We start from the raw sequence: 25,765 nt of genomic DNA on the forward strand, positions 1-25,765 counted from the left end.
CAAAGCACCCCCTCCAGGTCCAAAAGAAAATAATAATAATAATAATAATAATAATAATAATAATAATAATAATAAACATATTTAGGGCAAGAGAGAGAGAGAGTTGGGAGTTTGAAATTATATTTGTATGTAATTTTATTTTTACAAAAAAGTTATTCTATAATCACTCAAATATGTGATCTAATTTTATATATTAAAATTTACCCTAAAATGAAAAAAAATAATAATAAATAAACACCCTTCTAAACCAGCAATGCACTTCTGTCCTGGCAATTAAGGGCTAGCTAGAACATAAAGATTAATTACGAATATTTGTTGAAAGGCATCTAAGCTAAAGGTTATAAAAGGATGGGTGGGAACCCAATTTTTGTGGTTTCAAATAGAAAGAAGAAACAAAAAAAATTCTTGACTTGAGAATACACACCCCAATAGCTTTAATTAGCTGGAGTTAAGATTCTCGCATTCCATATTCGACGTTGACGGAATCTAATGTTGGCTTTTCCTTCCCCCGCCCTAACTTTTTCTGCACATGGAATAGCATTCCGCGCGTGGTCATTTCTTTCTTTTTTTGGCTTCATCAGCTTCAGCCAATGGCTGGTCACATGCATGCATGCATGCAGTCAATTACATCTCCCACGCACGCTCATCGCTCTTCCGCGTGTCCTCCCTAATGATTGAGATTGTGTAGCCAGCCAGCCAGCCAGCCCAGCCGCGACGCCCCATGATGAAACGAAAATGATTCTCAAATTCTATATGCGCTTCGACCTCTCTCCCTCACAACAAGTAACTAACAAAAAATTGTATCAGCATATATATTTAAGAGCCGCAAAAGGATCGAGAGATTTGGAAGTACATGTATGAAAGAAGAAACAAATTAATAGCTGTGCTGTGTTTCATATATGGAATCATTCATATACCAGAGACAGACAGGAATATTGTAGTGGTAATGATTCGATGTTCTACAACCTGCATGGTAAAAGCTAATTAAGTACCGGCCCCCAGTTGTTTTTTGTTGAAAGTTGAAACAGAGGAACAACCGTAGTTTCAGAATTGTAGATCAAATGTTTGAAAATTCCAACATATTTAATTCATTCAAATTACAGAATTTATACAAGTAGAAAATAACAAACTTTCCTATCTAGTAGTCACGATCACAGAGTGGATGAAACAAATTGAGAAAGAACTGCCACTAACAGCTACCATCATCCACTAAGCTTAGATAATTAAGCAACTAACTTTAACAAAGTCAAATAAGAAAATGACGAAAATAATAAATGAAAAAACAGGAAGCTGGAACTGAAATGCCAACTGTCTAACACCCCTCCTTGGCATTTTGGTGACAGACACCAATTCTTTGTCTCAGGATTTCAAATCTTTCCTTTGGCAGTGACTTGGTGAAAATATCAGCAAGCTGGATCTCGGTTGAACAATGAACAAGTAACACTTCATTAGATTGTTGAACTTCTCTAATAAAATGAAACTTGATCTTGATGTGCTTCGTTCGACCATGAAACACTGGATTTTTTGAGATTGAAATTGCAGAAATATTGTCACACATGATTTTGGTAGCTTCTGTTTGTTCATATCCCAAATTCTTCAGCATCTTTCTTAGCTAAATAGCTTGGTTTACAACAGACGCAGCTGGAATATACTTTGCTTCTACTATTGATTGAGCTTTAGTTTCTTGTTTCTTTGAGCTCCAACTGAAACAACCTGCACCCAAGGAGAATAAATATCTAGAAGTGCTTTTGGAATCATCAATGCAGCCACCCCAATCACTGTCAAAGTGCCCAACTAGCTTCAAAGTCTCTTTTATAGACGTTGGAAAGAAAATCCCAAGTGTGTTGGTTCCTTTAATATACCTTAACACTCTTTTAGCAGCTGTGAGGTGTGTTTCTCTAGGCGAATGCATGAACTTAGAGAGCAAACTCACAGCAAATAGAATGTCTGGCCTGGTTGCAGTGAGGTACAGAAGGCTACCAATTAAGCTTCTGTACATGCTGTCATCCACTTTTTTAGAGTCCTCATCCTTGCCAAGCTTTAATCCAGTAGAAATTGGAGTGCTCACAGGTTTGCAGTCTTGCATTTTGAACCTATTTAGGATGTTAGAAACATACTTCTGCTGGCATATAAAAATCCCATCACTGGACTGCATCACTTCCATGCTAAGGAAGTACTTCATGACTCCAAGATCAGTCATTTCAAAGACTATCTTCATTTCATTCTTGAACTTTTGGATTAGTTCAATTTTGCTTCCTGTCATAAGCATGTCATCAACATAAATTGAAACAACTATGGACTCACGATCAGTGACTCTCACATACAATGTAGCTTCATTTTTACTTTTGCTGAAGCCAAGTTGAATGAGATGATTGTCCATCCTTTCATACCAGGCCCTTGGGGCTTGTTTTAGGCCATACAAAGGCCTTCTTTAGAAGATAAACTTGATCATCTTTACCAGGAATTGCAAATTCATCTGGTTGCTCTACATAAATTTCTTCAGCAAGGAAACCATTCAAGAAAGCAAATTTGACATCAAGCTGATGAATCTGCCAGGATTTGTGAGCTGCAAATGCAAGAAGAAGTTTGATTGTGTCATACCTTGCTACTGGAACAAAAGTTTCCTAGTAGTCCACACCATACTGTTGAGCATAACCCTTTACCACAAGTCTTACTTTGTGTTTGCAAATTGAGCCATCAAGGTTAAGTTTAGTCTTGAAGACCCACTTGACTCCTATTACTTTTTAATTTGTAGGTCTATCAATGAGCTGCCAGGTTCCATTCTTGTTGATCATATCCAGTTCAGCTTGCATAGCTCTCCTCTATTCTTGAGAGTTTTGTGCTTCAACATAGCTTGTTGGTTCAATGATAACCAAGCTACACCTCTGATAGATGTCCTCCAAAGTCCTGGTGCCCCTCACTGGTAAGTCATCTACCAGTTCATCAGCTATAAGTTGAGATTACTCATTAAAGTGGCTGTTGAAAAAGAAATCAGATTGTGCATTCTTCTAATTTTTTCAATCTTAGATTGTTGCTTCATCAACTTTCACATTCCTGCACAAGAAATTTTTTTCTGTCTGCAAGCAGAAAATCCTGTAGCCTTTAGTTGATGATCCATAGCCCATGAAAATGCCTTTCTGAGCTTTGTTGTCCAGCTTGCTTTTCTTTGGCTCTAGAACTTGATAGTAACAAATGCTTTCAAAGATTCTAAGATGTTGCACTGATGGTTTGTTTCCACACCATGGTTCATATGGTGTCTTGTTCTGCAGTGCTTTTGTGGGTAGTCTGTTCAGCAAATAGACAAAGGTATTGATTGCCTCTGCACAGAATTCATTTGGCATCTTTTTTTCAATCAAGAGACACCTAGCCATCTCCATTACAATCCTGTTCTTTCTCTTAGAGACGCCATTCTGTTGTGGTGTGTATGGTGTTGTACGTTGATGTTCAATGCTTGCACTGTCACAGAACTCAACAAACTGACCAGAGGTATATTCAACACCATTGTCAGACCTCAATGCTTTGATTTTGAGACTACATTGATTTTCTACAAAAGCTTTAAATTATTTAAAAATAGTAAAGACTTCATTCTTGAGTTTGACGAAGTAAACCCAACACATCCTGGTGTAGTCATCAATAAAGAGAACGAAATATTTGTTACCACTTAAAGAGGCTGTTTTCATAGGACCACACACGTTAGTGTGTATGAGTTGAGGTTTTTGATTGGCTCTCCATGCTTGATTTTTGGAAATGGTAGTTTTGCTTGCTTGCCTTACTGACAAGTATCACATATTTGAACATTGCTGTTGATAACAGGCATATCTTCAACCAACTCTTTCTTGTTCATCTCTAATATGCTTCTTTGATTGAAATGCCCAAACCTCTTGTGCCAAAGGTTTGAAACAGTTTGTGTGGTACTACAAAAAACACGTACGCTCAGGAGCTTTCCCCTAATCAATAGCAAAACTCCCGTTTTTCATCTTTACACAGAGTAATTTTTCTCCAGATGGATAAAAAATGGTGTATTTATGATCCTTAAAGCGAAGTGAGCAGTTTTTTTCAAGCATCTATCCAACACTTAATAGATTTTGGCTGATGTCAAGAATGAACAAAACATCTGGAATAGTTTTGATACCTGAATTTGTTGAAACCACTACTGAGCCTCTGCCTTTGACTTTTAGAAATTCTCCATTACCCACTTTTACTCTGGACTTGTAAGTTTCATCAAGGATTCTGAACATACCAGCAACATTGCACAAATGATGTGTGCAACCGCTATCAAAGAGCCAAACATCATTAGTTGAGAAGCAAGAAACTGCGAAGAGCTGCTCTTCCTGAGCATCCGCTAGTTGTGCTTGTTGAGGTTTGGAGTCTTTGTTCTTTGTTTTGCAGACCTTGCTAATGTGCCCCATCTATTTGCAGTTGCCACACACAACATCAGCTCTCCACCAGCAATATTTTTCCAAGTGTGTGGTCTTTTTGTAGTGTCTGCAGGGTGGAAAATTCTTCTGTTTTGAACCTTCACTATCGATGCCACTTCCATTTTTGCCCTTATTCTTCTGGTAGATCTGCTTCTTTCCTTTTTTAGATTGTTGCTTATGCACAGAAAATGCACCTTCAGTGACTTTATCTTGTCTTAGAGTCCTTCTTTGCTCTTGTGCTTGAAGAGCACTCATTAGCTCAACTAATGAGATGCTGCTAAGGTCCTTGGACTCTTCAAGGAAGGAAATTTTGGATTCAAATCTCTTAGGAAGAGTCACAAGAACTTTCTCCATAATTCTTTTGTCTGCAAAATCTTCACCAAGTAATATGATGTTATTAACAATCAAAGAGATTCGATCACCATACTTGCTAATTGTTTCATCCTCTTACATATTCAGAGACTCAAATTCTATTTTTAGGTTTAACACCTGCATTTGTCGTGTTCCATCATTGCCTTAGTATTCTTCTTTCAACCTATCCCAAGCCTCATTTGCAGTTTTACATGCCATAATTCTGTAGAAAACACAATCTGCCACAGAATTCTGAATAAGTGACTTAACCTTGGATTTTTTTTTGCCTTTTCCTCACTGTTGTGTTTGATTTGAGCTAAAGTGGAATTTGCTAGTAGAGGAGGTATAGGCCTATCCGTAGTCACAGTTTCCCAAAGGTCATAGGCTTCCAAAAAAGCTTGCATTTTCACATACCAAACACGATAGTTTTCACCAGTGAAGATGATAGGTGGATTTAAAGGTAGGCTGTTGGATGGCATTTCTTTTGAGGGTTTAAAAAAAAAAAAAAATTGTTTTGGTTCGGTAAGATCAACTGTGGCTTTGATACCACTGTTGAAAGTTGAAACGGAACAACCGTAGTTTCAGAATTGTAGATCAAATGTTTGAAAATTCCGACATATTTAATTCATTCAAACTGCAGAATTTATACAAGTAGAAAATAACAAACTTTCCTATCTAGTAGTCAAGATCACAGAGTGGATGAAACAAATTGAGAAAGAACTGCCACTAACCACCATCATCCACTAAGCTTAGATAATTAAGCAACTAGCTTTGGCAAAGTCAAATGAGAAAATGACGAAAATAATAAACAGAAAAAACAGGAAGCTAGAACTAAAATGCCAATTGTCTTAACACCTTTTAGGTATTTATTATTAATTATGCAATTTGCAAACACGCACTTACTTGCATGCAAGAGGGGAGGGATTGAGACTGGCAGTTGGGCCTTTATGATAACATCAAAGAAAGGGGGGAGCACTTTCCTTGTACCAATACTGGAAAGATCATTGAGTCCATAAAAAGACATGGACATGGAAATGGAATGCAAGTTGTTGTAAGCAACATGTTTACCCTGTATATATATGGTTAACTAGACATGCACAAAACATTAATTAAAATGCCAAAGTGAGAATTTCATGTATTGCTTGCTCGAAAAAGGTAAATGGACAGGCAGAGGAAATTAAAAGTGTCGGCGCCAGCAATTATCAACAAATTAAAGGGATGCCCAATCATGCATTCGGTAGCTAGCTAGTGAAACCACACACGAGTTACACAGAACAACCTTGCCCTTCTTTACACATTACGAAGTAATAAGGATTTAGGAAGATGAATTCTTGTATGTCGCCTAAATGAGGAAATAGCCAGGAAGCCGACAAAATTTGAATTGAATGATGAAAAAATTAAAGGGATTTCAATTTAGGTAGCTAATACCTGATAAGGTCCCTGCTCCATCACACTAACATAAATTATTATATATATATATATATATGCAAGTAAAGCTGTCACATTAATCCTTGGTTATTCTGACTTATTATTTGATAATAATAATATACGAAGATTTCATATACCACTACTTAATATTGTAGCCTGAAAGGCACAATATTATTTCGCTGCTTAGTGCAATTTATTCCTGTCCACATGCCATCAAACTATGGGAAATTCTATTCACAACCCATAATATTACTCTTCATAGCCACTCCCGCCAAAATTCCTCAACATCTTTCAAAAATCATATTTTACCCTTCAGCCACCAACAATCACAACCATCTTCCTTCTCTTTTACTCTCCACAGCCACAGCCACAGTCGCAACTATTCATCTGCTCCATCTCTTTTTCTCTCCCTCACACCTATCTCTCCATCTCTCTGTGTGTCTCCTGAATACACACACTACACACAAACGCACACACAGATAGATCACACCCATCTCTCTCTCTCTCTCTCCCCTGAATACAAACACATAGAGATATATATACACACACACACACACTCATACACACACACACACCTATATATATATATATACACACACACGCATGGCCGCGGCTATGGCAGCCACAGCCATAGAACCCAGCCCCGACTGCCAGCAGTCGGGGAATGCTAGTTTCCTCGACCTCCATCAGAACCATAGCAAATCACCCTCTCCATGCACTAATCTCTCCACCACAAACCAATACGAACACCCACCATTTCCAACCACCGATTTTACCCACCATCTTCTCTACTGTTACCATCGCAAACCGCCATCCTTCGCTGATCTCCACCACGAACAATCGAATACACACACATAAACACACACACACACACACACACACACACACACTCACACACCTATATATATATATATACACACACATTCATAGTCGTGGCCATGGAACACTTCCCCGATTGCTGGAAGTCGGGGAACCCAGGGTTCCCCGACAATTGGGGGTCAGGGAACCGAGCGTTCCTCGACCCCATGGGTCGGACTTTTTTTTTATTATTTTAATTTAAAAAAATTATTATAATAAAATAAAATAAAAAAATTTTAAAAAATAACTTGTTCTTGCACACTGTCTTCAACATGTATATTGCTACCATAACTTGGCTTCGCATTAGATATGCTCAATGTAGTCAATTGAGATTTCATCCACTCCATAGTTGCCTTGGTACGATCTTTGTCATCTGCAACCAAGTCTGCAACCTTCGCAAACACACTGCACAACTTATCATATCTTAATTGGCTAGGCGTACTAATCCAATTATTGTAATTGATCTTCACTCTCGTGTACGATCTACTGACATCTTTCCTCCATCGCCTTAAGCTATACTTGTCAGGAAATGATTTGATACCATTTCGAATCAATACTGTGACAATATGTCTGCAAATTATTCCCCTGAACTCGAACATGTGACATGTACAAACAAAATCGCCTTTCTCTTTGTCAATAACAACTGAATTTTTTTTCTACTTGAATCCTTCGTCAAATATGATATCTTCTCGCACCTTGTACCTCGTACCCAATGATCCTTCTTTGATAGACACAACCTCACAATACATCTTCCTTGTGAACTCATCTTGAAACTCCTTGAATTTGGAGATTGTGTACACTTCTTGAAATTGTTTCTCCATGGGATACCTCGATGCGCATGGCACCATCTGAGAAAATGAATTAACGTCGGCCTGAAACTCCTTTTCAACGTTAGCCTTAATTGCCCGCTCATATTGTTCAACAAATTGCTTCAATGAAGTTTTTGAGTGTACATAACCATCAAAAAATGCATTCATGCTCTCACTCCGCTGGGTTGTTGACATCCCTTCCCAAAAACTAGTTTTCAAGAAACATGGCACCCAACGAGCTCTTTGTGTGTGTAGTCCAGACAACCAATCGTTGTCGTGCAATGCATATTTCTTAATCATTGAACTCCAGCCTTGCTCGAATACTTCAAGACTATGTGATTCGTACACCACGTCATGTATGGTTGAAAGAATTGAAGCCTTGCAACTATGGTTCCCAAAATTTTTCGACAACTTTTTTAGTATATGCCACAAACACCACCTGTGCTTTGTGTTAGGGAAAACTATCTCAATTGCGTTTTGCATAACATTATCCTAGTCAGTGATTATTCTAGTGGGAGCCTGATCCTCCATGCACTGAAGCCATGTCCTAAACAACCACACAAAAGTCTTAGTGTCCTCGTTCAAAAGTAGACCACATCCAAACAGTGTCGATTGCCCGTGGTGATTTACACCAACAAACGGAGCCAATGGCATGTCGTACCTATTGGTCAGGTATGTGGTGTCGAATGTCACAACATCGCCAAATTCCTTATATGCTTGTTGTAACGCCCCGACTTCCAGGGCATTAAAGTATGCTAGGATTTTTTTTTTTACACATAAACTGGCAATAAATCCTCAACATGACTTTTATTTAATAACACTCCCAATATAGAAAGGGAATGATACACTTTAAGCATAGCAAAAGCAAGATCAGAACCTGTAAGGAATCTCAAAAACATAGCATATGTGGGTACATACATATCGTTCACCCAACATAATATTACAGACAAAATTAAAATCTAAACAATACATCCGAATAAAATAGATAATTCTAGTCCCACAAAATTTCCACCACGATCATGCCTCAATCACTTCCTTGCCCTTCCGGCTACTTTGCTCGCCTGGAACGTGGAATATTCCAGGGACATAATCCAATATTAGAAGATGAAATCTTCTAAGTGAGGGTTAGATAAATATGAATGAATGATGCATGATGTACGGACAATTTTAAACATATACCCACAATGTAACTTCCCAGGCCCACCAGCCCGGCACAGAACCCTAGGCAGAATCCCGAATCTCTTGCAGGATAAGCCTAACGTTGTTCCATTAATTGCCCTAGGGGAATTTTGGCTACACTCTTAGGGTAACATCCCAACCCCATGCGCGAGTTTCAATATAACAAAATATCATGTCGTGCATATATCACGTTTTCCCATGCAACAATATATGAACAAAAATGATCATAACATGTGAAAATATTATGCATAGCAAAGAAATCATATCATCTATGAGTTATAGGGATAAAACCACTCACATTTCACAGTTATCGGGACACCTCGAAAAATGTGCGAATTGCCTCGATTTGCGTGCTAATCTTGAACTTCGCACCAAATGTTTCACCTCACTTCCCAAAGCACCCTAGGCAAGATATTTATTTAATTAATCAATAAAACCTATTTTTCCTCAATTTTCTTTCCTTTTTCTCTATTTTTCCTCAATTTTTCTTCACTAATATTCCAAAATAAATACCTATACCTATTTTTCTCCAAATATTTTTACATAGGAAATTATAAAATATTTTTCTAAGTTATTTAAAAAAAATTTCACGAAAAACCAAGCCCGCACGCGCTGGCGCGTGCTAGGGAGAGTGAGATTGGCGCGTGGGGCCCACGCGCCGGTCGTCTTCTCTAGCCACGGCCATGCCGAAAAAATGCAAAACCTATACCAAAAGAAAGCCCATGAAGAATCGATCCTAGGGGGTACCTGAATGGGCTCCAAAAGAGGTCCGGAAGCAGGCCAACGGAGGCCACGAACTCTCGGCCAGGCGGACCGCCTAGGTTTCTGGCGAGCTTCGATTTCTCCTTCGAATCACCACCAAAATGCTTGAAATTATCCAGAAATGACGTTTAGGCCATGGGAAACAAAATCCCTATGATTTAAACTCCCAATTTGTTCATTTTCACCCTCGATTTGAAGCTCCAAGTTTGAAAATTTTCGGCTACAAAGGGCTATATTTATAGGCAATGTCGAGCTTCGAAATGGCCTTGGATGGCTTACCCACTGCTTTAAGCATTTCCCCCTCCCCCAGATCAACCCAAAATTGACCTCACCCTACCAAAATGTCGAGTTGCAGGTCGCGACATTATCGCCTGCGATCTGGCCGAAATTTTTCAAAAATTTGGCCATCCCAATGCCCGATTGCGGCTCATGATGATTTCTATGAGATCCCCGACCATCCCTCGTGCTAGCCCATTACCTGAAACGGATGGCCAGAGATGGTGCGCCACTGTCAGAAGCCATGGCTATGGAGTTTCCAAAATTGCAGTTTCGCCCCCCCCCAGATTCGATTTTTCCATTTTGGCCCCTTTCCTCACAACCCCTACACTTTCCTCAATTTCCATTGAGCCCCTTAAGTTCCAATCTTTCAATTTCCTCTTTGCCACTTTTGCAAAAAATGACATTTTGACCCCTCTTGGGCAACTTTGGAAAATTGCACTTAGGCCCGTTTCTTCGTTTTGGCTTTAAACCTACTCGTTTCTTCTAGAAACCTCTGAAGGGTTGTTCTACTCGACAAACTGAAGCTTCCCACAGCTTCCGTTACCATTTTGAAAGTCTCCTACGAGAATTCAGTTTTGCAGTTTAAATGGCGACTGCATTTTTGCTGTACCAAAAATCGTTCCTGATTGCATTTCTTTCGGTCCTAAAAATCATGCCCTGAGATGATCATTAGAGGCATTCATTTTTCCTTAGACATTTAGGCTCTAGGGTGCTTTCTTCGGCTGATTCGATAAATTTTTCGGGCTTTTTAGATACCTAATTTCTTCGAATTTCTATTTTCCTTTAAAGTAATAACCCAAAGTTCTTGGGTATTACATTCTCTCCCTCTTAAAGAAATTTCATCCTCGAAATTTTCGTATTCTACCTACTACGACATCAATATCAGGCTAACAACTCATAAAAGCAACGACTTTTATCTCTTAGTCGAGCTTTGTCATTAATCATTTTGTAAACACATTAATTTCATCACTTTCATATACAAGGCCTATCGGGTATATTGGGTTTTGTACAGAATATCCCGTTGTAGCTCTTTACTGTCGGCCATATACATAAAAAATAGTTGATAGAATCACCAATACAACGTACTATTCACAAACATCCCCTTTATTTCATAACATTTTTGATAACCTTACATAGATAATCACAAACATTTGTTACTTTCATTCTACTTCCTCGAACAACAGGGGATATTTTTCCCTAATCGTGTCCTCGAGCTCCTATGTAGCTTTTTCCTCAGTATGATTTCTCCACTGAATCTTTACCAGTGGGATGACTTTATTCCTCAGGTCTTGGTCGCGCCGATCAAGGATTCGCTCGGGCGACTCTGGATAAGTTAGATCATCTCTTAATTCGATTACTTCTACTCGAATTTCCTGGGTTGGATTTTGTATATGCCTCCAAAGCTGAGACACATGGAAGACATCATGGATGTTGGATAGGCTGATAGGAAGTTCTAGGTGATAAGCCAACGGCCCAACTCGTCATTTGATTGGATATGGTCCAATAAATCGAGGTCTTAGCTTACCTTTCTTCTTTCCCCGTGTCGCCAAATACTGAGGTGATACCTTCAAGTACACATGATCTCCTACCTCGAATTCCAAATCTCGCCTTCTTTTGTCTACATAGGACTTTTGACGACTTTGTGCAGTTTAGATTCTCTCTTGGATCTTCTGAATCTTTTCTGTCGTTTGCTGAACCAACTCAGGTCCCAATATTTGTCTCTCTCCTACCTCAGTCCAACAGATAGGCGATTGACATTTTCTTCCATATAGAGCCTCAAAGGGTGCCATTCCTATACTACTATGGTGACTGTTGTTATAAGCGAACTCTACTAAGGGCAGATGCTCTTCCCAAGTACCCTCAAAATCCAAGGCACACGACCTTAGCATATCTTCTAATGTTTGAATGGTCCTTTTAGACTGTCCATCGGTCTGCGGGTGATAAGCTATACTAAGGTTCAATTGCGTCCCTGTGCACTCTTGCAAGCTTCCCCAAAATCTTGAGGTAAACCTCGGATCCCGATCGAAGACTATACTTACCGGCGTGCCATGAAGTCTAATTATCTCTCCAACATACTGCTCTGCAAATTTTCATACTGGCCTATCCATCCGTGTAGGCAAGAAGTGTGCTGACTTCGTTAGCCTATCTACGATGACCCAAATCGCATCGTTGCCTTTCTGACTCCTGGGAAACCCCGTCACGAAATCCATTGTGATGTGCTCCCACTTCCACTCCGGGATGTCCAATGGCTTCATGAGCCTTACTGGTCTCTGGTGCTCTATCTTCACTCTTTGGCAAATATCGCATTGCGCCACTTTTTTTGCCACGCTTGTTTTCATTCCCGGCCACCAATAAACCTCTCGGAGATCTCTATACATTTTTGTGGCCCCCGGGTGTACTGTATAACGAGTTCTGTGGGCTTTATTCAGGACTCTTTGTCTCAAATCTCTTAAATTTGGCACGTAAATCCTTCCCCGAAACCTTAGTATGCCATTATGCATTTCAAAATCATATCTCTTAGGATGGCCATGCTCGTCCACCCATAGATGTATCTGATTATCATCCACATATGCCTCCCGTATTTCATTCACCAAATCCAGCTGAACTACCATGCCAGCAATAAGGACGGACGATTCCATCGGCACTACACTCACCGTCAGATGGCTAAAAGCCTCCAACATTTGCCACTCACAGGCCATCATTCCGGCCATAGAGATGGGCATATTCCTACTCAGTGCGTCAGCCACCACATTGGCATGCCCTGGGTGATATCGTATGGTGCAGTCATAGTCCTTTAGAAATTCCATCCACCGTCGCTGCCTAAGGTTCAGCTCTTTTTGCGAGAATACGTACTTCAAGCTCTTGTGGTCTGTGAACACTCAAAGGTCTCACCATACAAGTAATGTCTCCATAGCTTCAGAGCATATATTACGGCCACTAATTCTAGATCATGTGTCGGGTAGTTTTCTTCGTGCCTCTTCAACTGTCACGACCCATATGCGATCACTTGGTCGTGTTGCATTAATATGCAACCTAGACCTATCTTAGAGGCATCTGTATACACAATGAATCCCCCGTGCCCATCTGGCATTTCTAAAATAGGTGTTGAGGTTAATCTGTTTTTAAGCTCTTGAAAACTTTCCTCACACTTGGCAGTCCATTCGAACCTAACATCTTTTCGAATGAGCTTTGTCATTGACGAGGCTATTTTTGAAAATCCCTTCACGAATCTTCGATAGTAGCCTGCCAATCCTAAAAAGCTTCGCACCTTTGTCACATTCGTTGGCTGCTTCCACCCTTGAACTCCCTCAATTTTTGCTGGATCTACCGAGATTCCCTCGGCAGAGATTACATGTCCAAGAAACGTGACTTGGGGTAGCCAGAACTCGCACTTTGAAAACTTGGCGTACAACTGGTGTTTCCTGAGAGTTCCTAACACCACCCTTAGGTGCTTTTCATGATTATTCTCATTTGAGGAATATATCAATATATCATCTATAAACACGATTATGAACTGATCTAGATAGGGACTGAACACTCTATTCATGAGATCCATAAATGCCGCTGGAGCATTCGTTAACCCAAATGGCATCACGAAATACTCAAAATGGCCGTACCTTGACTGAAATGCTATTTTCAGAATATCTTCAGGCTTAATCCTTAATTGGTAGTATCCCGACCTTAAGTCAATCTTTGAAAATATCTTTACTCCTTGCAACTGATCGAACAGCTCATCGATTCTCGGAAGTGGATACCTATTCTTTACCGTAGCTTTATTCAACTGACGGTAGTCAATACACATCCTCAAGCTTCCATCCTTATTCTTTACAAATAGCACTGGTGCGCCCCACGATGATGTGCTCGGCCTAATGAGTCCCTTATCGGTCAATTCCTGTAACTGGCTTCGTAATTCTCTCATTTCTGCCGGGGTCATTCGATATGGAGGAATAGATATCGGTTTAGTTCTTGGTACTAGCTCAACTGAGAACTCGATCTCTCGAGGTGGCGGTAGTCCTGGTAGATCTTCTAGAAATACATCTTCATACTCTCGTACTACCCGCACTTCATTGAGCTTTGGTACCTCTTTCCCCTCTAAACGAGCATAGGCTATACATCCATGAGATCCCTGGCTTATCAACTTTTCTACCTTCCTGGTCGAAATTATTTTTCCATTCCTAGGGTCACCCTGTCCCTGAAATTTGACCCATTTCCCTTCAGGTTTCTTTATGGTCATTACCTTTCTTCGACAATCTATACTGGCATCGTATTTGGACAAGAAATCCATTCCTAAGATTATGTCGAAGTCATACACTTCTAGCAAAATTAGGTCAACTTGAAATCGAGCATCACTTAAACTAATTTCGCATTCTTCTATCACTTTTGAGGACCTTGTACTTTTTCCCATGGGCGTCGAAATTATTATCTGAGACTCCATAAGTTTAGTCTCTACCCCTAAACTTGTAGCCAAAGAATATGACATAAATGAATGTGTTGACCCAGGATCTATCAATGCATGAGCAAGGGTATCTGATATGAAGAGCGTACCTTGCACGGCCGTTGGATTTGTCCCCACATCTTCCTTGGTGAGGTTGTAGACATGTCCCTGACGAGTCCCACGAGCCTCTCCTGCCTTTTCAGTTGGCCTATCTACTTGTCCAAGTCTTGGTTTTTTCGGGTAGTTACTTGAATAATGCCCTGACTGATTGCATTGGAAACACACCACTTTCGACAAGTCTTTAACTGGAGGTGTTTCCTTTCTCTTCTGGCAATTCCTACTTATGTGCCCTTTCTTTTTGCAAGAATAGCAGATAGACGTTCCTGCTAAGCATTTCCTCCCTGGATGGCTCTTTCTACACTTGGGGCATTGCTTGCTGCCCTGGGGATTTTTATTTCCTGATTTCTGCTCCGAGTCTCCTTTTGTTTCTCCAGACCTAATCTACTTTACTTGCAGAAGGTTCCTTTCCATCGTCAAGGCTTTACTTAAAGCTTCCTCATAGGATTCGATCGACCATGTGCTCGAGGCCTGCAGCAGATCCACCCGAAGTCCTGACATAAACTTTTGTGCTTTCTGCCACTCATCCGTATCATACATTGGCATGTACTTAATGAGCTGATTGAATTTGGTGTCGTATTGAGCCACCGACATTTCTCCAGTTTGCTTCAGGTTCGCAAACTCCCAACTCTTCTCCTGCCTCCAGCTAAGCGGGAAGTACTTATCATTGAAGGCCTTATTGAATGCCTCCCAAACTGATACTGGGGTCTCATCAATTTCAGACCCTTGGCTCGAGTGGAATCTTTGCAACGCTCGCTCTGTAGTCTGCCACCACTTCCCAACTTCTTCCTCCAACATGAAAGTGGCACAATTTACTTTGTCCTCGTCGTTGAATTGGAGATGTTGAAGCAACTTCTCTGACTGCTCTAACCAGTATTCGGCCATGCTGGGGTCATCATGGGGCTTCCCCTTAAACATTGGTGGCCGCTGCCGTCGGTATTATTCCAGCACATTTTCAGTGTGCCTAGGTGGTCCTTCTCTAGTTGCGTTGGTCAAAAGATTCTCTATAACCGTCTCGATGCGATCCAGGCGTCCTTCAGGAACTAATGATTCTGTCTCTGGTTCTCCCGTTTTGATGCTACTACTGTAGCGGCGGCTCCCACTGCTTCTTACATCTTCTATTCCCCGATTGGGGCTAATAGGGGTCATATTCCTTTGTTGTCTTGTGGTTACCATCTGAAAGACAAGACAAGGTCTCATTCCACGAGAATTTCTTTAAAAAGGAAATTTTATTTCATAATATTGTACATAACATCGATTACGAGAAACTTAAGGCATACACCCAAAATACTAGTAAGTGAGAACATAAGATCTTCCACGATTCTTTTCTATGGGTTGGCAGATTTCCAGACCTAAACATCATCGCTTATCGGGTCATCCTCAGACTCGACCTCGGGTCCTTCGAGATCGTTGTGCACCGTTACTCCTTCTTCTTCATCGTCCGAGCTAAGGTAGCCGACGCCCATCATATTGGCATCGGCTGCCACCATGTCTTCCCAATTTTCATCGGGGTCGGACATTTCTTCCTCCTCCAGTTCATCTCCCTCGTACATGTTGAGGGCATGGTCGCGAAACTGCTGGCAGTAGAAGAACAAGGATGCATAGTTGCCTTAGAGGTAAAGTCCTTCGGCTAGGTCTCTCCATACTCATTCCATATGATTTATCAGAAAATTGACTTGGGCAGTCATTAGACTTGGCTTCACGAAACTGCTCGGCGGCACATCTCTTAGAATTCCTTCGAGGAGGTCCAGGTGACCGAAGACATCCACCATAATTGGCTCGTTATTTGCCCATCGGCTGATCCAGTGGGTCACCCAGAACTGCTCGAGATAATCATTTTCCATGCTGCCATTAAAAATTTGTTAGCTTTTCTACTATTCACCGAGAACAGTAGCTATTTAGCGTTTTGTACATGAATAGTGCACTAGGTAAGTTCCCAGGTAAGAGAGGTGGGTCACAATGGACACACTTAAGTACCAAATCTTGCCTTAGCTAGAACTTTCCTAGACATGCACAATTCAGTACAGCACACTTAAGTTCACAACCTTTAAGCTTTAATCATCAATCTCTTAATCTATAGATAAGGATTTCTTAATCTAAGTTCTCTAAACATCGAGTTCATAGATTCCCTAAAGATCTATCCTGATTCTTCAAATAGAACTTTGGCTTTGATACCAACTGTAACGCCCTGACTTCCAGGGCATTAAATTATGCTAGGATTTTTTTTTTTACACATAAACTGGCAATAAATCCTCAACATGACTTTTATTTAATAACACTCCCAATATAGAAAGGGAATGATACACTTTAAGCATAGTGGAAGCAAGATCAGAACCTATAAGGAATCTCGAAAACATAGCATATGTGGGTACATACATATCGTTCACCCAACATAATATTATAGACGAAATTAAAATCTAAACAATACATCCGAATAAAATAGATAGTTCTAGTCCCACAAAATTTTCACCACGATCATGCCTCAATCACTTCCTTGCCCTTCCGGCTACTTGGCTCGCCTGGAACGTGGAATATTCCAAGGACATAATCCAATATCATGAGTTATAGGGATAAAACCACTCACATTTCACAGTTATCGGGATACCTCGAAAAATGTGCGAATTGCCTCGATTTGCGTGTCAATCTTGAACTTCGCATCAAATGTTTCACCTCACTTCCCAAAGCACCCTAGGCAAGATATTTATTTAATTAATCAATAAAACCTATTTTTCCTCAATTTCCTTGCCTTTTTCTCTATTTTTCCTCAATTTTTCCTCACTAATATTCCAAAATAAATACCTATACCTATTTTTCTCCAAATATTTTTACATAGGAAATTATAAAATATTTTTCTAAGTTACTTAAAAAAAATTGCACGAAAAACCAAGCCCGCACGCGCCCACATGCGCTGGCGTGTGCTAGGGCGAGTGAGACTAGCGCGTGGGGCCCACGCGCCGATCGTCTTCTCCGGCCACGGCCATGCCAAAAAAATGTAAAACCTATACCAAAAGAAATCCCATGAAGAATCGATCCTAGGGGTACTTGAATGGGTTTTAAAGGAGGTCCAAAAGCTGGCCAACGGAGGCCATGAACTCTCGGCCAGGCGGACCGTCTAGGTTTTCGGCGAGCTTCGATTTCTCCTTCGAATCACCACCAAAATGCTTGAAATTCTCCAGAAATGACGTTTAGGCCATGGGAAACAAAAGCCCTATGATTTAAACTCCCAATTTGTTCGTTTTCACCCTCGATTTGAAGCTCCAAGTTTGAAAATTTTCGGCTACAAAGGGCTCTATTTATAGGCAATGTCGAGCTTCGAAATGGCCTTGGATGGATTACCCACTACTTTAAGCATTTCCCCCTCCCCCAGATCGACCCGAAATCGACCTCACCTGACCAAAATGTTGAGTTGCAGGTCGCGACATTATCGCCTGCGATTTAGCCAGAATTGTTTGAAAATCTGTCTATCCTAGTGCCCGATTGCAGCTCATGATGATTCCTATGAGATCCCCGACCATCCCTTGTGCTAGCCCAATGCCTGAAACGGTCGGCCAGAGATGGTGCGCCACTGTCAGAAGCCATGGCTATGGAGTTTTCGAAATTACAGTTTCGCCCCCCAGATTTGATTTTTCCATTTTGGCCCCTTTCCTCACAACCCCTACACTTTCCTCAATTTCCATTGAGCCCCTTAAGCTCCAATCTTTCAATTTCCTCTTTGCCACTTTTGCAAAAAATGACATTTTGACCCCTCTCGGGCAACTTTGGAAAATTGCACTTAGGCCCGTTTCTTCGTTTTGGCTTTAAACCTACTCGTTTCTTCGAGAAACCTCTGAAGGGTTGTTCTACTCGACAAACCGAAGCTTCCCACAACTTCCGTTACCATTTTGGAAGTCTCCTATGAGAATTCAGTTTTGCAGTTTAAATGGCGGCTGCATTTTTGCTGGACCGAAAATCGTTCCTGATTGCATTTCTTTCTATCCTAAAAATCATGCCCTGAGATGATCATTAGAGGCGTTCATTTTTCCTTAGACATTTAGGCTCTAGGGTGCTCCCTTCGGCTGATTCGGTAAATTTTTTGTGCTTTTCAGATACCTAATTTCTCCCAATTTCTATTTTTCCTTTAAAATAATAACCCAAAGTTCTTGGGTATTACACTTTTCTACACCTATTATTTGCCCAGAATACATTGCTCAATCGAGAATCTTTGTCCAAGTTGACACTGAAGTAGAAACTCGGACAAAGGGCTTGCATTTTTGAAAAATATGCTTGAATTGAAGCAGCATCTCCTTCCCCAAGTATTAACTTTATCACCTTATCAATGTAATTTCTACAATCCTTTTCCACAAACGTATGGTTCTCATACCCACCAGCCTCAACAACAGTTGAGTTATAACATTTTTGTAGTGAAATTCCATCTATATTATTAACTTGAAGCTGTCGCTTCACACGTTCGTTCAACTGTCTATTGCATTTATACAACCTATATTTGCTTAGACTTGTTTCATGGTTATGCTCAAGGTGGACTGTGCTTATTCGCCATGTTCCGAAAATAACCAATATGGCTTTGATCTTAGCTTTACACCCTACTCGAATAGTTGCTTTAGGCTTGAGAGAAGTGTTAGCTTGATTAGTTCTTTTGCCTTCTCGACTACATGCATAGACCATATATTACCATCCCATCCTCACCCTTTTTCGAATTTCTTTTCTTTATTGGAAAACCAACATGGTAAGCATATCTCTTGTAAAATTCATAATTTCATTCTCGTCATTGAACTTCATTCCAACCTTAGGTATAAGATCACTATGTTCTCCTACTACTTCGTTGTTTAATGGACCCTCATTATCTTGGCAATTTTCCTCATTATCTTCAACTGATTCTGGGAGCACACTATGATTTACTATATCAAAACAACGTACAAACATAAGATAATACAATCTTACCTATATATATTTTGCATAAACATATGATTTACTATATCAAAACAAGGTACAAACATAAGGTACAAACACAAACATTTTGTTTTTCTTTTTTTATACAATGTTACCTAAATAAATCATACATACCTATGTTACTCATTGGGGATATCGCTTTCCTTCATCTCCTAAATTAGAATTGATTGTCTACAATAAAATTTAGAAAATTATAGAAAGTCAATACTCTATTAGAAGCATAATATGGTACATGAATATATAAACAGAAACGAGAGAAACATAAATTCCACAAACAGAGGGGAACAGGTGGAACAAATTGGGTTGGAACCAACCAAGGGCTGTCACAATTGGGCCAGACCCAACCCCTTGTTGGTGCATGGGCTAGCACATGAACCAACTTCGCCAACCCCAAAAACATCCTAAACCAGCAACAACCGTCGCCACCAGCGGCCAGCGGCGACCATCGCCACCCGAATATTTTCACAATCAAACCCTACCATTACAAACAGGACGTCAAGGGAGTTAACATATACAAAAATGGGCCACATTTAATGGTTGAATTTTCATGGATCCAAATTTTAATTTTCGGCCAGAAATACAGACTGCCAGTTGCCACCGACCATAATGGTCGGTGGGTTCTGGCTATCGTAAGCAACCACCCGACACCCAAAGGCCTATCGACCAATATACCCAAAAAAAATCAAGATCCAATGGCCCAATCTCCTTAGATCTAAGCATAAAGTCCCAGTCAAATCCAAAAAATGTGCATATACGTATATATGATGGATGTGTGCTGAAAATCAAGACTAAAATGTGTAAAATGACTTACCTGCTTGTAGATCGGAGCCAATGGAGACGTACGACGATCGGAGATGAAGGCGCACGGGCGGGGAACAACAACCTTGATCTTCGATCCGAGAAGAAGGGTCGCACAATGGCCGGAACAAGCTTCAGTGATACGGAAGGTCGAACGAGAGGGAACGAGAGAGAGAGAGAGAGAGAGAGAGAGAGAGAGAGAGAGAGAGAGAGAAGAGAAGAGAGTGAGAGTGAGAGATTGAGCTTGAGTGATAGGGAAGTTCGAATGAGAGAGAATGAAAGGGAGCAAATGAAAGAGAGAGAGAGAGAAGATAATGATGCACTGAGCTGTCGGGTAGGGAGCCAGATCCCGCTAAATTGAACGGGGTCATTTTTGTAAATTGCTCAATGGGTAAAATAGTAATTTCGTCTTCGATGGGCACTTCAATGGGCCGAATAGCATTACTCATATCTTTTTGAGTTGCTTTGGAGATTAAATTGAGTTGTGTATTCTATTCTCTGTCCAAGATTCTATGTCTTGCTTGGACCCTACTTCCTCCCACAACCCCCATCTTGAGTTGCTTTATAAGGATAGTGTTTAGCACAACTCTGGTTTGTGAGAATAGGTCAAACAACACTACAGATAGATAAGAGCAGTTACGGCCAGATTTCTTCTGCGAGTATCAATGTACTGCAAGCTGTACAATGAAGAATTAGCAGATTTTCTAAGTGAAGCAGATTGGTCCGAGACCGAGAGGCATTACAATCGATCAGGTAAAAGTGATACAAAACTATCTTTTTCATAACATCCTGGCTAGCTAAACTGCATGTTTGTGCTCCTGACGTAAAGCTAATCATAAATAATTGACCGAAAAAATGAGCGCGATACTCCTAAAATTTTCAAAAATAACAATAACATCTTTCTTGAATTTATAAATTTTGTTGCACCAAGCTCTCCAGTAACTTTCTTTCTTTTTTTTTTTTTTTGGAGATAAAAAAAAAATGACCAAAATTACCTCATCTTCATTCCCCATCTCTTCTCCCTCCCTCCCCCTGCCATGGCCACCCTCTCTCTCGCTCATTGACGTTAGCGCCCGGCAATGGGGTTCTTTAACCCCATGGCAGGGGGCTGCAGCAAACCAGATAGAATGAGCCATGAGGCAATATAAAAACATATTCAAATCAACAAACATGATTGCGGGGACCACCGATGGCGGGACAATGGTCGCTCTTTGATCTCGTTCTCTTCTCCGTTGCTCCCTCTGGCTCAAACCCCACCTGCTCCCCCTCACCGCAGCTCTTCGTTCCTTGCTGCTCCAGCGCCTCCTATCTTCTGCTCAGTCCTCCACTGTCGCTGGATCTCCTTGCTCCGCCTCTACCAGCCACCAGAATCTTCAATCTTCTTCAAACTTTGGTCCATCTTCACTCCTCACCTGAGGTGCCGGGTGGTTCTAATTTTCATATAAATAATTGTATACGTTTATTTTTATAATATTTTCATAGAATATAAGTTCTATAATCTATAACGTATATTTTTAGGTTTAATTTTTTTATTAAATAAAATGTTTATACTTATTTAGATTAAAAAAAAATAGAGAAGAGAAAAAAAAAAGTTTAAAGAGTAAAAATGATGAATATATCTGAGTTTTATAGGAATTAGTATTTTTTGTTATTATAAGTCGCATTTTATGTAATAAAGTCATCATTTAAAGGTACTTATTTTAAATTAATATATTTTTAGAATTATTTTTAGTTTAAAATTAGACTTTTAATATACTTTTTGTAAAATAAAATTTGTATATGTAGTTTAGGCTTTAGAGGGAGGGTGGTGAAGAACTCAAGATAAAAAATGGTCATTTTTTTTATAAATTTTTGAAATACATAAATTTTAATAATCAGCTCATTAAAGTTTATTTTAACCAGCATCATGTGTGAAAACAGATAGATGTATCAATATCACCACCACCATCCTCGTCCTCAAGGAAAGAGCCTCCGTCCATCCTCGAGAGCATGTTTTTGTTGGGAAATAAACTTGAAATTCTGTTGTGTTTTGACTTGGTCAGTTATTTGTGATTCTGTTTTGTTTTGAAGTAGTAAACTAAATGTGAAGCAAAATAAGTGAACTGGTAATCGTGGACCAAGAAAATAGGAAACATATTATGTGTTGGTTTATTTAAATTAGTGTGTGCGTAAGATGCAAAGTGTGGGTTTTTTCAGTAGATAATATAGAGAAACAAGGGTTACCTTGTTAGCAATATTTTTCAGTCTCCCACTATTGCTTTCTGCATTTTCGTGTGATTCCCCACCATTTTTCTGTGCACTCTGTTTATACGTGTGTTCATCCCAACAACGTGGTATCAGAGGTGAAGGTTGAAGACGACTAGAATGGCAAGTTTGATGAATGGGATGGTGTTCCCTCGCCTCACTAACACCAACTATGAGCCTTGGAGTATCCAGATGAAGGCATTACTTGGTTCTTAAGATCTGTGGGAGATCATCAACAACGACTACACCAAACCAAGCGAAGGCATGGCCGTGATGGATGCTGTGAAGGATTTGAGAAAGAAAGATAAGAAAGCCCTATACTACATCTACCAGTCAGTAGATGAGTCGGGGTTCGCACAGATTGCACAAGCCACGAATGTCAAGGAAGCATGGGAGATGCTTCAAAAATCCTTCAAGGGAGTCAAGAAGGTGAAAAAGGTGCGCCTCTAGATGTTGAGACGGGAGTTTGAAGACTTGCATCAGAAAGAATCTGAGTGCATCTCGGATTACTTCACAAGAGAACTTGCCATCGTCAACCAATTGAAGGCAAATGGCGAGATAGTGACAGATACTCGTGTGGTGGAGAAAGTGTTGCGCTCTCTTGAAGAAAAGTTTGAGCATATCGTCGTTGCCATTGAAGAATCCAAAGATTTGGATAAGATGCATGTGAATGAACTCATGGGCTCACTGCAAGCCCATGAACAACGCTTAAACAAGAAAAGGCAAGAGAAGCTGGAGCAAGTGCTTCAGTTTAAATTGTCCTTGCTAGAAGATAAAGGGAAATCTAAGAACGAAAAGAGGTAAGACAGACGAGGCCATGGCAGCGATCGTTACCACAATGAAGAGAGTCATCAACATCCACGAGGAGGACGTGGTCGAGGAAGTAAAACAAGAGGCCGCGGCAGGAGGTATGACAAATCTCAAGTTCAATGTTATACATGCAACAAATATGGTCATTTGTCCTATGAATGTTGGGACAACGAAGACAATCAAGTCTAAGAGAAGGCAAATTATGCCAATAAGTAGGAAGAAAAGACAGATGGCACTGTATTGTTCTCAAGGAAGGAAGGTGACAATGGAGATGAATCAACTTGGTTTCTCGACACGGGTGCAACAAACCATATGTGCGGCCACAAGTACATGTTCGTGGAGTTAGAGGAGAGTGTGAAAGGCCATGTATCTTTTGGAGATTCATCCAAGGTCCTCGTAAAAGGAAGAGGTAACATTTTAATTCAATTGAAGGACGGTAGACAAAATGTAGACAAAATTGAAGGAGGTAACATTTTGAGCATGGGACAACTCTTAGAAAAAGGTTATGAAATCCTCATGAAGAATAAAAGTCTTTATTTGAGAGATCAAGACAACAAGTTGATTGCATAGGTGGAGATGTCAAAGGACAAAATGTTTTCTTTAAACATTAACAGTGTTGTAGTGAAGTGCTTGAAGGTCTCTGTGTAGGAGACAACGTGGCTTTAGCATTTGCGGTTTGGTCATCTCAACTTTGGTGCACTCAAATTATCATCAAGCAAGCAGCTGGTGAAAGGTCTATTGACTGTCAACTGTCCAGATCAGATTTGTGAAGGTTGCATTCTTGCCAATCAACCAAGGACAAGTGTACCCAAAGCAACAACATTTTGAGCAAGGCAGTTGCTTGAGTTGATCCACACCGACATATGCAAACCAATAACACCCACATCACTCGGTGAGAATTGCTATTTTATAACATTTATTGATGATTTTAGCAGGAAAACGTGGATTTATTTCTTGAAGGAGAAATCTAAGGCTTTTAGTGCCTTTAGAAGATTCAAAGCAAGAGTTGAAAAGGAAAGTGGGTTATGCATTAGAGCCTTACAATGTAACCGTGGGGGAGAATTCACTTCGAAGGTGTTCAATCAATACTGTGAAGAACAAGGCATCAGGCGATTGTTAACGGCTCCATATTCACCCCAACAAAATGGAGTCGTCGAGCGAAAGAATCAAACTATTCTCGACATGGTTCGGAGTATGTTGAAGATAAAGAACTTGCCTAGAGAGTTTTGGGCAGAAGCAGTCGATTGTGCAGTATACTTGCAAAATCGCTGTCCGACTAAAAGCCACGCTGAACAAAACACCACTTGAAGCGTGGAGCGGATATAAACCAACTGTTGCTCATCTCAAGGTGTTTGGGAGCATTGCTTATGCACACATTCTTGATCACAACCGGAAGAAGCTTGATGACAAGAGTGTAAAATACATTTTCGTTGGCTATGATCCAAACTCAAAGCTTACAAGCTCTACGATCCAAGGAGGTAAAAGACACTTGTAAGTCGTAATGTGGACATAGATGAAGAAGCCTCATGGAATTGGGGCGTCAACAAAGAAATGATGGTACAACTCGAAGAAGAACAAGAAGCAAAACAAACTAAAATGGTTGGGAATCCCTCACCACCACCATCTCCATTATCTCCATCCACATCAACAACATCTAGTACTTTTGAAGAATCTCCAAGGAGAAATGAGAAGACAAGGAATGTGCAAGAGATGTTTGAGGTAATAAATGAACTCAATCTGCTCTGTTTATTGGCTAACAATGAAGATATATGTTTTGAAGAAGCTGTCCAAGATGAGAAATGGAGAGAAGCTATGAATGAAGAAATAAGATCCATTGAGAGGAATGGAACCTGGGAGTTTGTAGATCTCCCAAAAGGCCATCAACCCATTGGAGTAAAATGGGTTTATAAAAAGAAGAAGAATGCTAATGGAGAAATCGAGAAGTACAAGGCGTGATTGGTCACGAAAGGCTACAAGCAAAGGGCTGGAATCGACTATGAAGAAGTTTTTTCTCTGGTTGCTTGGATGGAGACTATTAGAATGTTGATATCAATTGCTGCCCAACATGGATGGGAACTCCATCAAATGGATGTTAAATCGACATTCTTAAATGGGGTGCTTGAAGAAGAAGTATATGTCAACCAACCTGAAGGCTATGTGAAAAAAAGCCAAGAGAAGAAAGTATTGAAGTTAAAGAAGGCCCTTTACGGTTTGCGGTAGGCTCTTCGAGCATGGAATGGTAGGATTGATGCCTATTTCAAAGTAAATGGTTTTTTGCAATACCCATATGAGCATGCACTCTATGTGAAAAAGAAGGAGAACGATATCTT

The 25,765-nt window shown here is 40.2% G+C and overlaps 1 protein-coding gene and 1 pseudogene across 2 annotated transcripts; both read right to left on the reverse strand.

The window, feature by feature from the left end:
* Window positions 1-1,035: 1,035 nt before the first annotated feature.
* On the reverse strand, window positions 1,036-4,287 carry LOC127798543 (uncharacterized mitochondrial protein AtMg00810-like; annotated as a pseudogene).
* Window positions 4,288-4,295: 8 nt separating this feature from the next.
* LOC127798544 (uncharacterized) lies at window positions 4,296-19,995 on the reverse strand. 2 transcript variants are annotated; one of them, XM_052332170.1, is made up of 2 exons: window positions 19,698-19,995; window positions 4,296-4,783 (listed from the first exon to the last, which is right to left on the reverse strand). In XM_052332170.1, exons 1-2 carry the CDS (start codon window positions 19,708-19,710, stop codon window positions 4,410-4,412), a joined length of 387 nt encoding a protein of 128 aa, XP_052188130.1. In that variant the 5' UTR covers window positions 19,711-19,995; the 3' UTR covers window positions 4,296-4,409. The 2 variants fall into 2 exon arrangements, with proteins under 2 accessions (XP_052188130.1, XP_052188129.1); XM_052332169.1 differs by having other exon boundaries at window positions 4,296-4,792; window positions 19,698-19,993.
* Window positions 19,996-25,765: the final 5,770 nt, after the last annotated feature.

This window comes from Diospyros lotus, chromosome 3 (genome assembly GCF_014633365.1).
Source record: "Diospyros lotus cultivar Yz01 chromosome 3, ASM1463336v1, whole genome shotgun sequence".
Lineage (NCBI taxonomy): Eukaryota > Viridiplantae > Streptophyta > Magnoliopsida > Ericales > Ebenaceae > Diospyros > Diospyros lotus.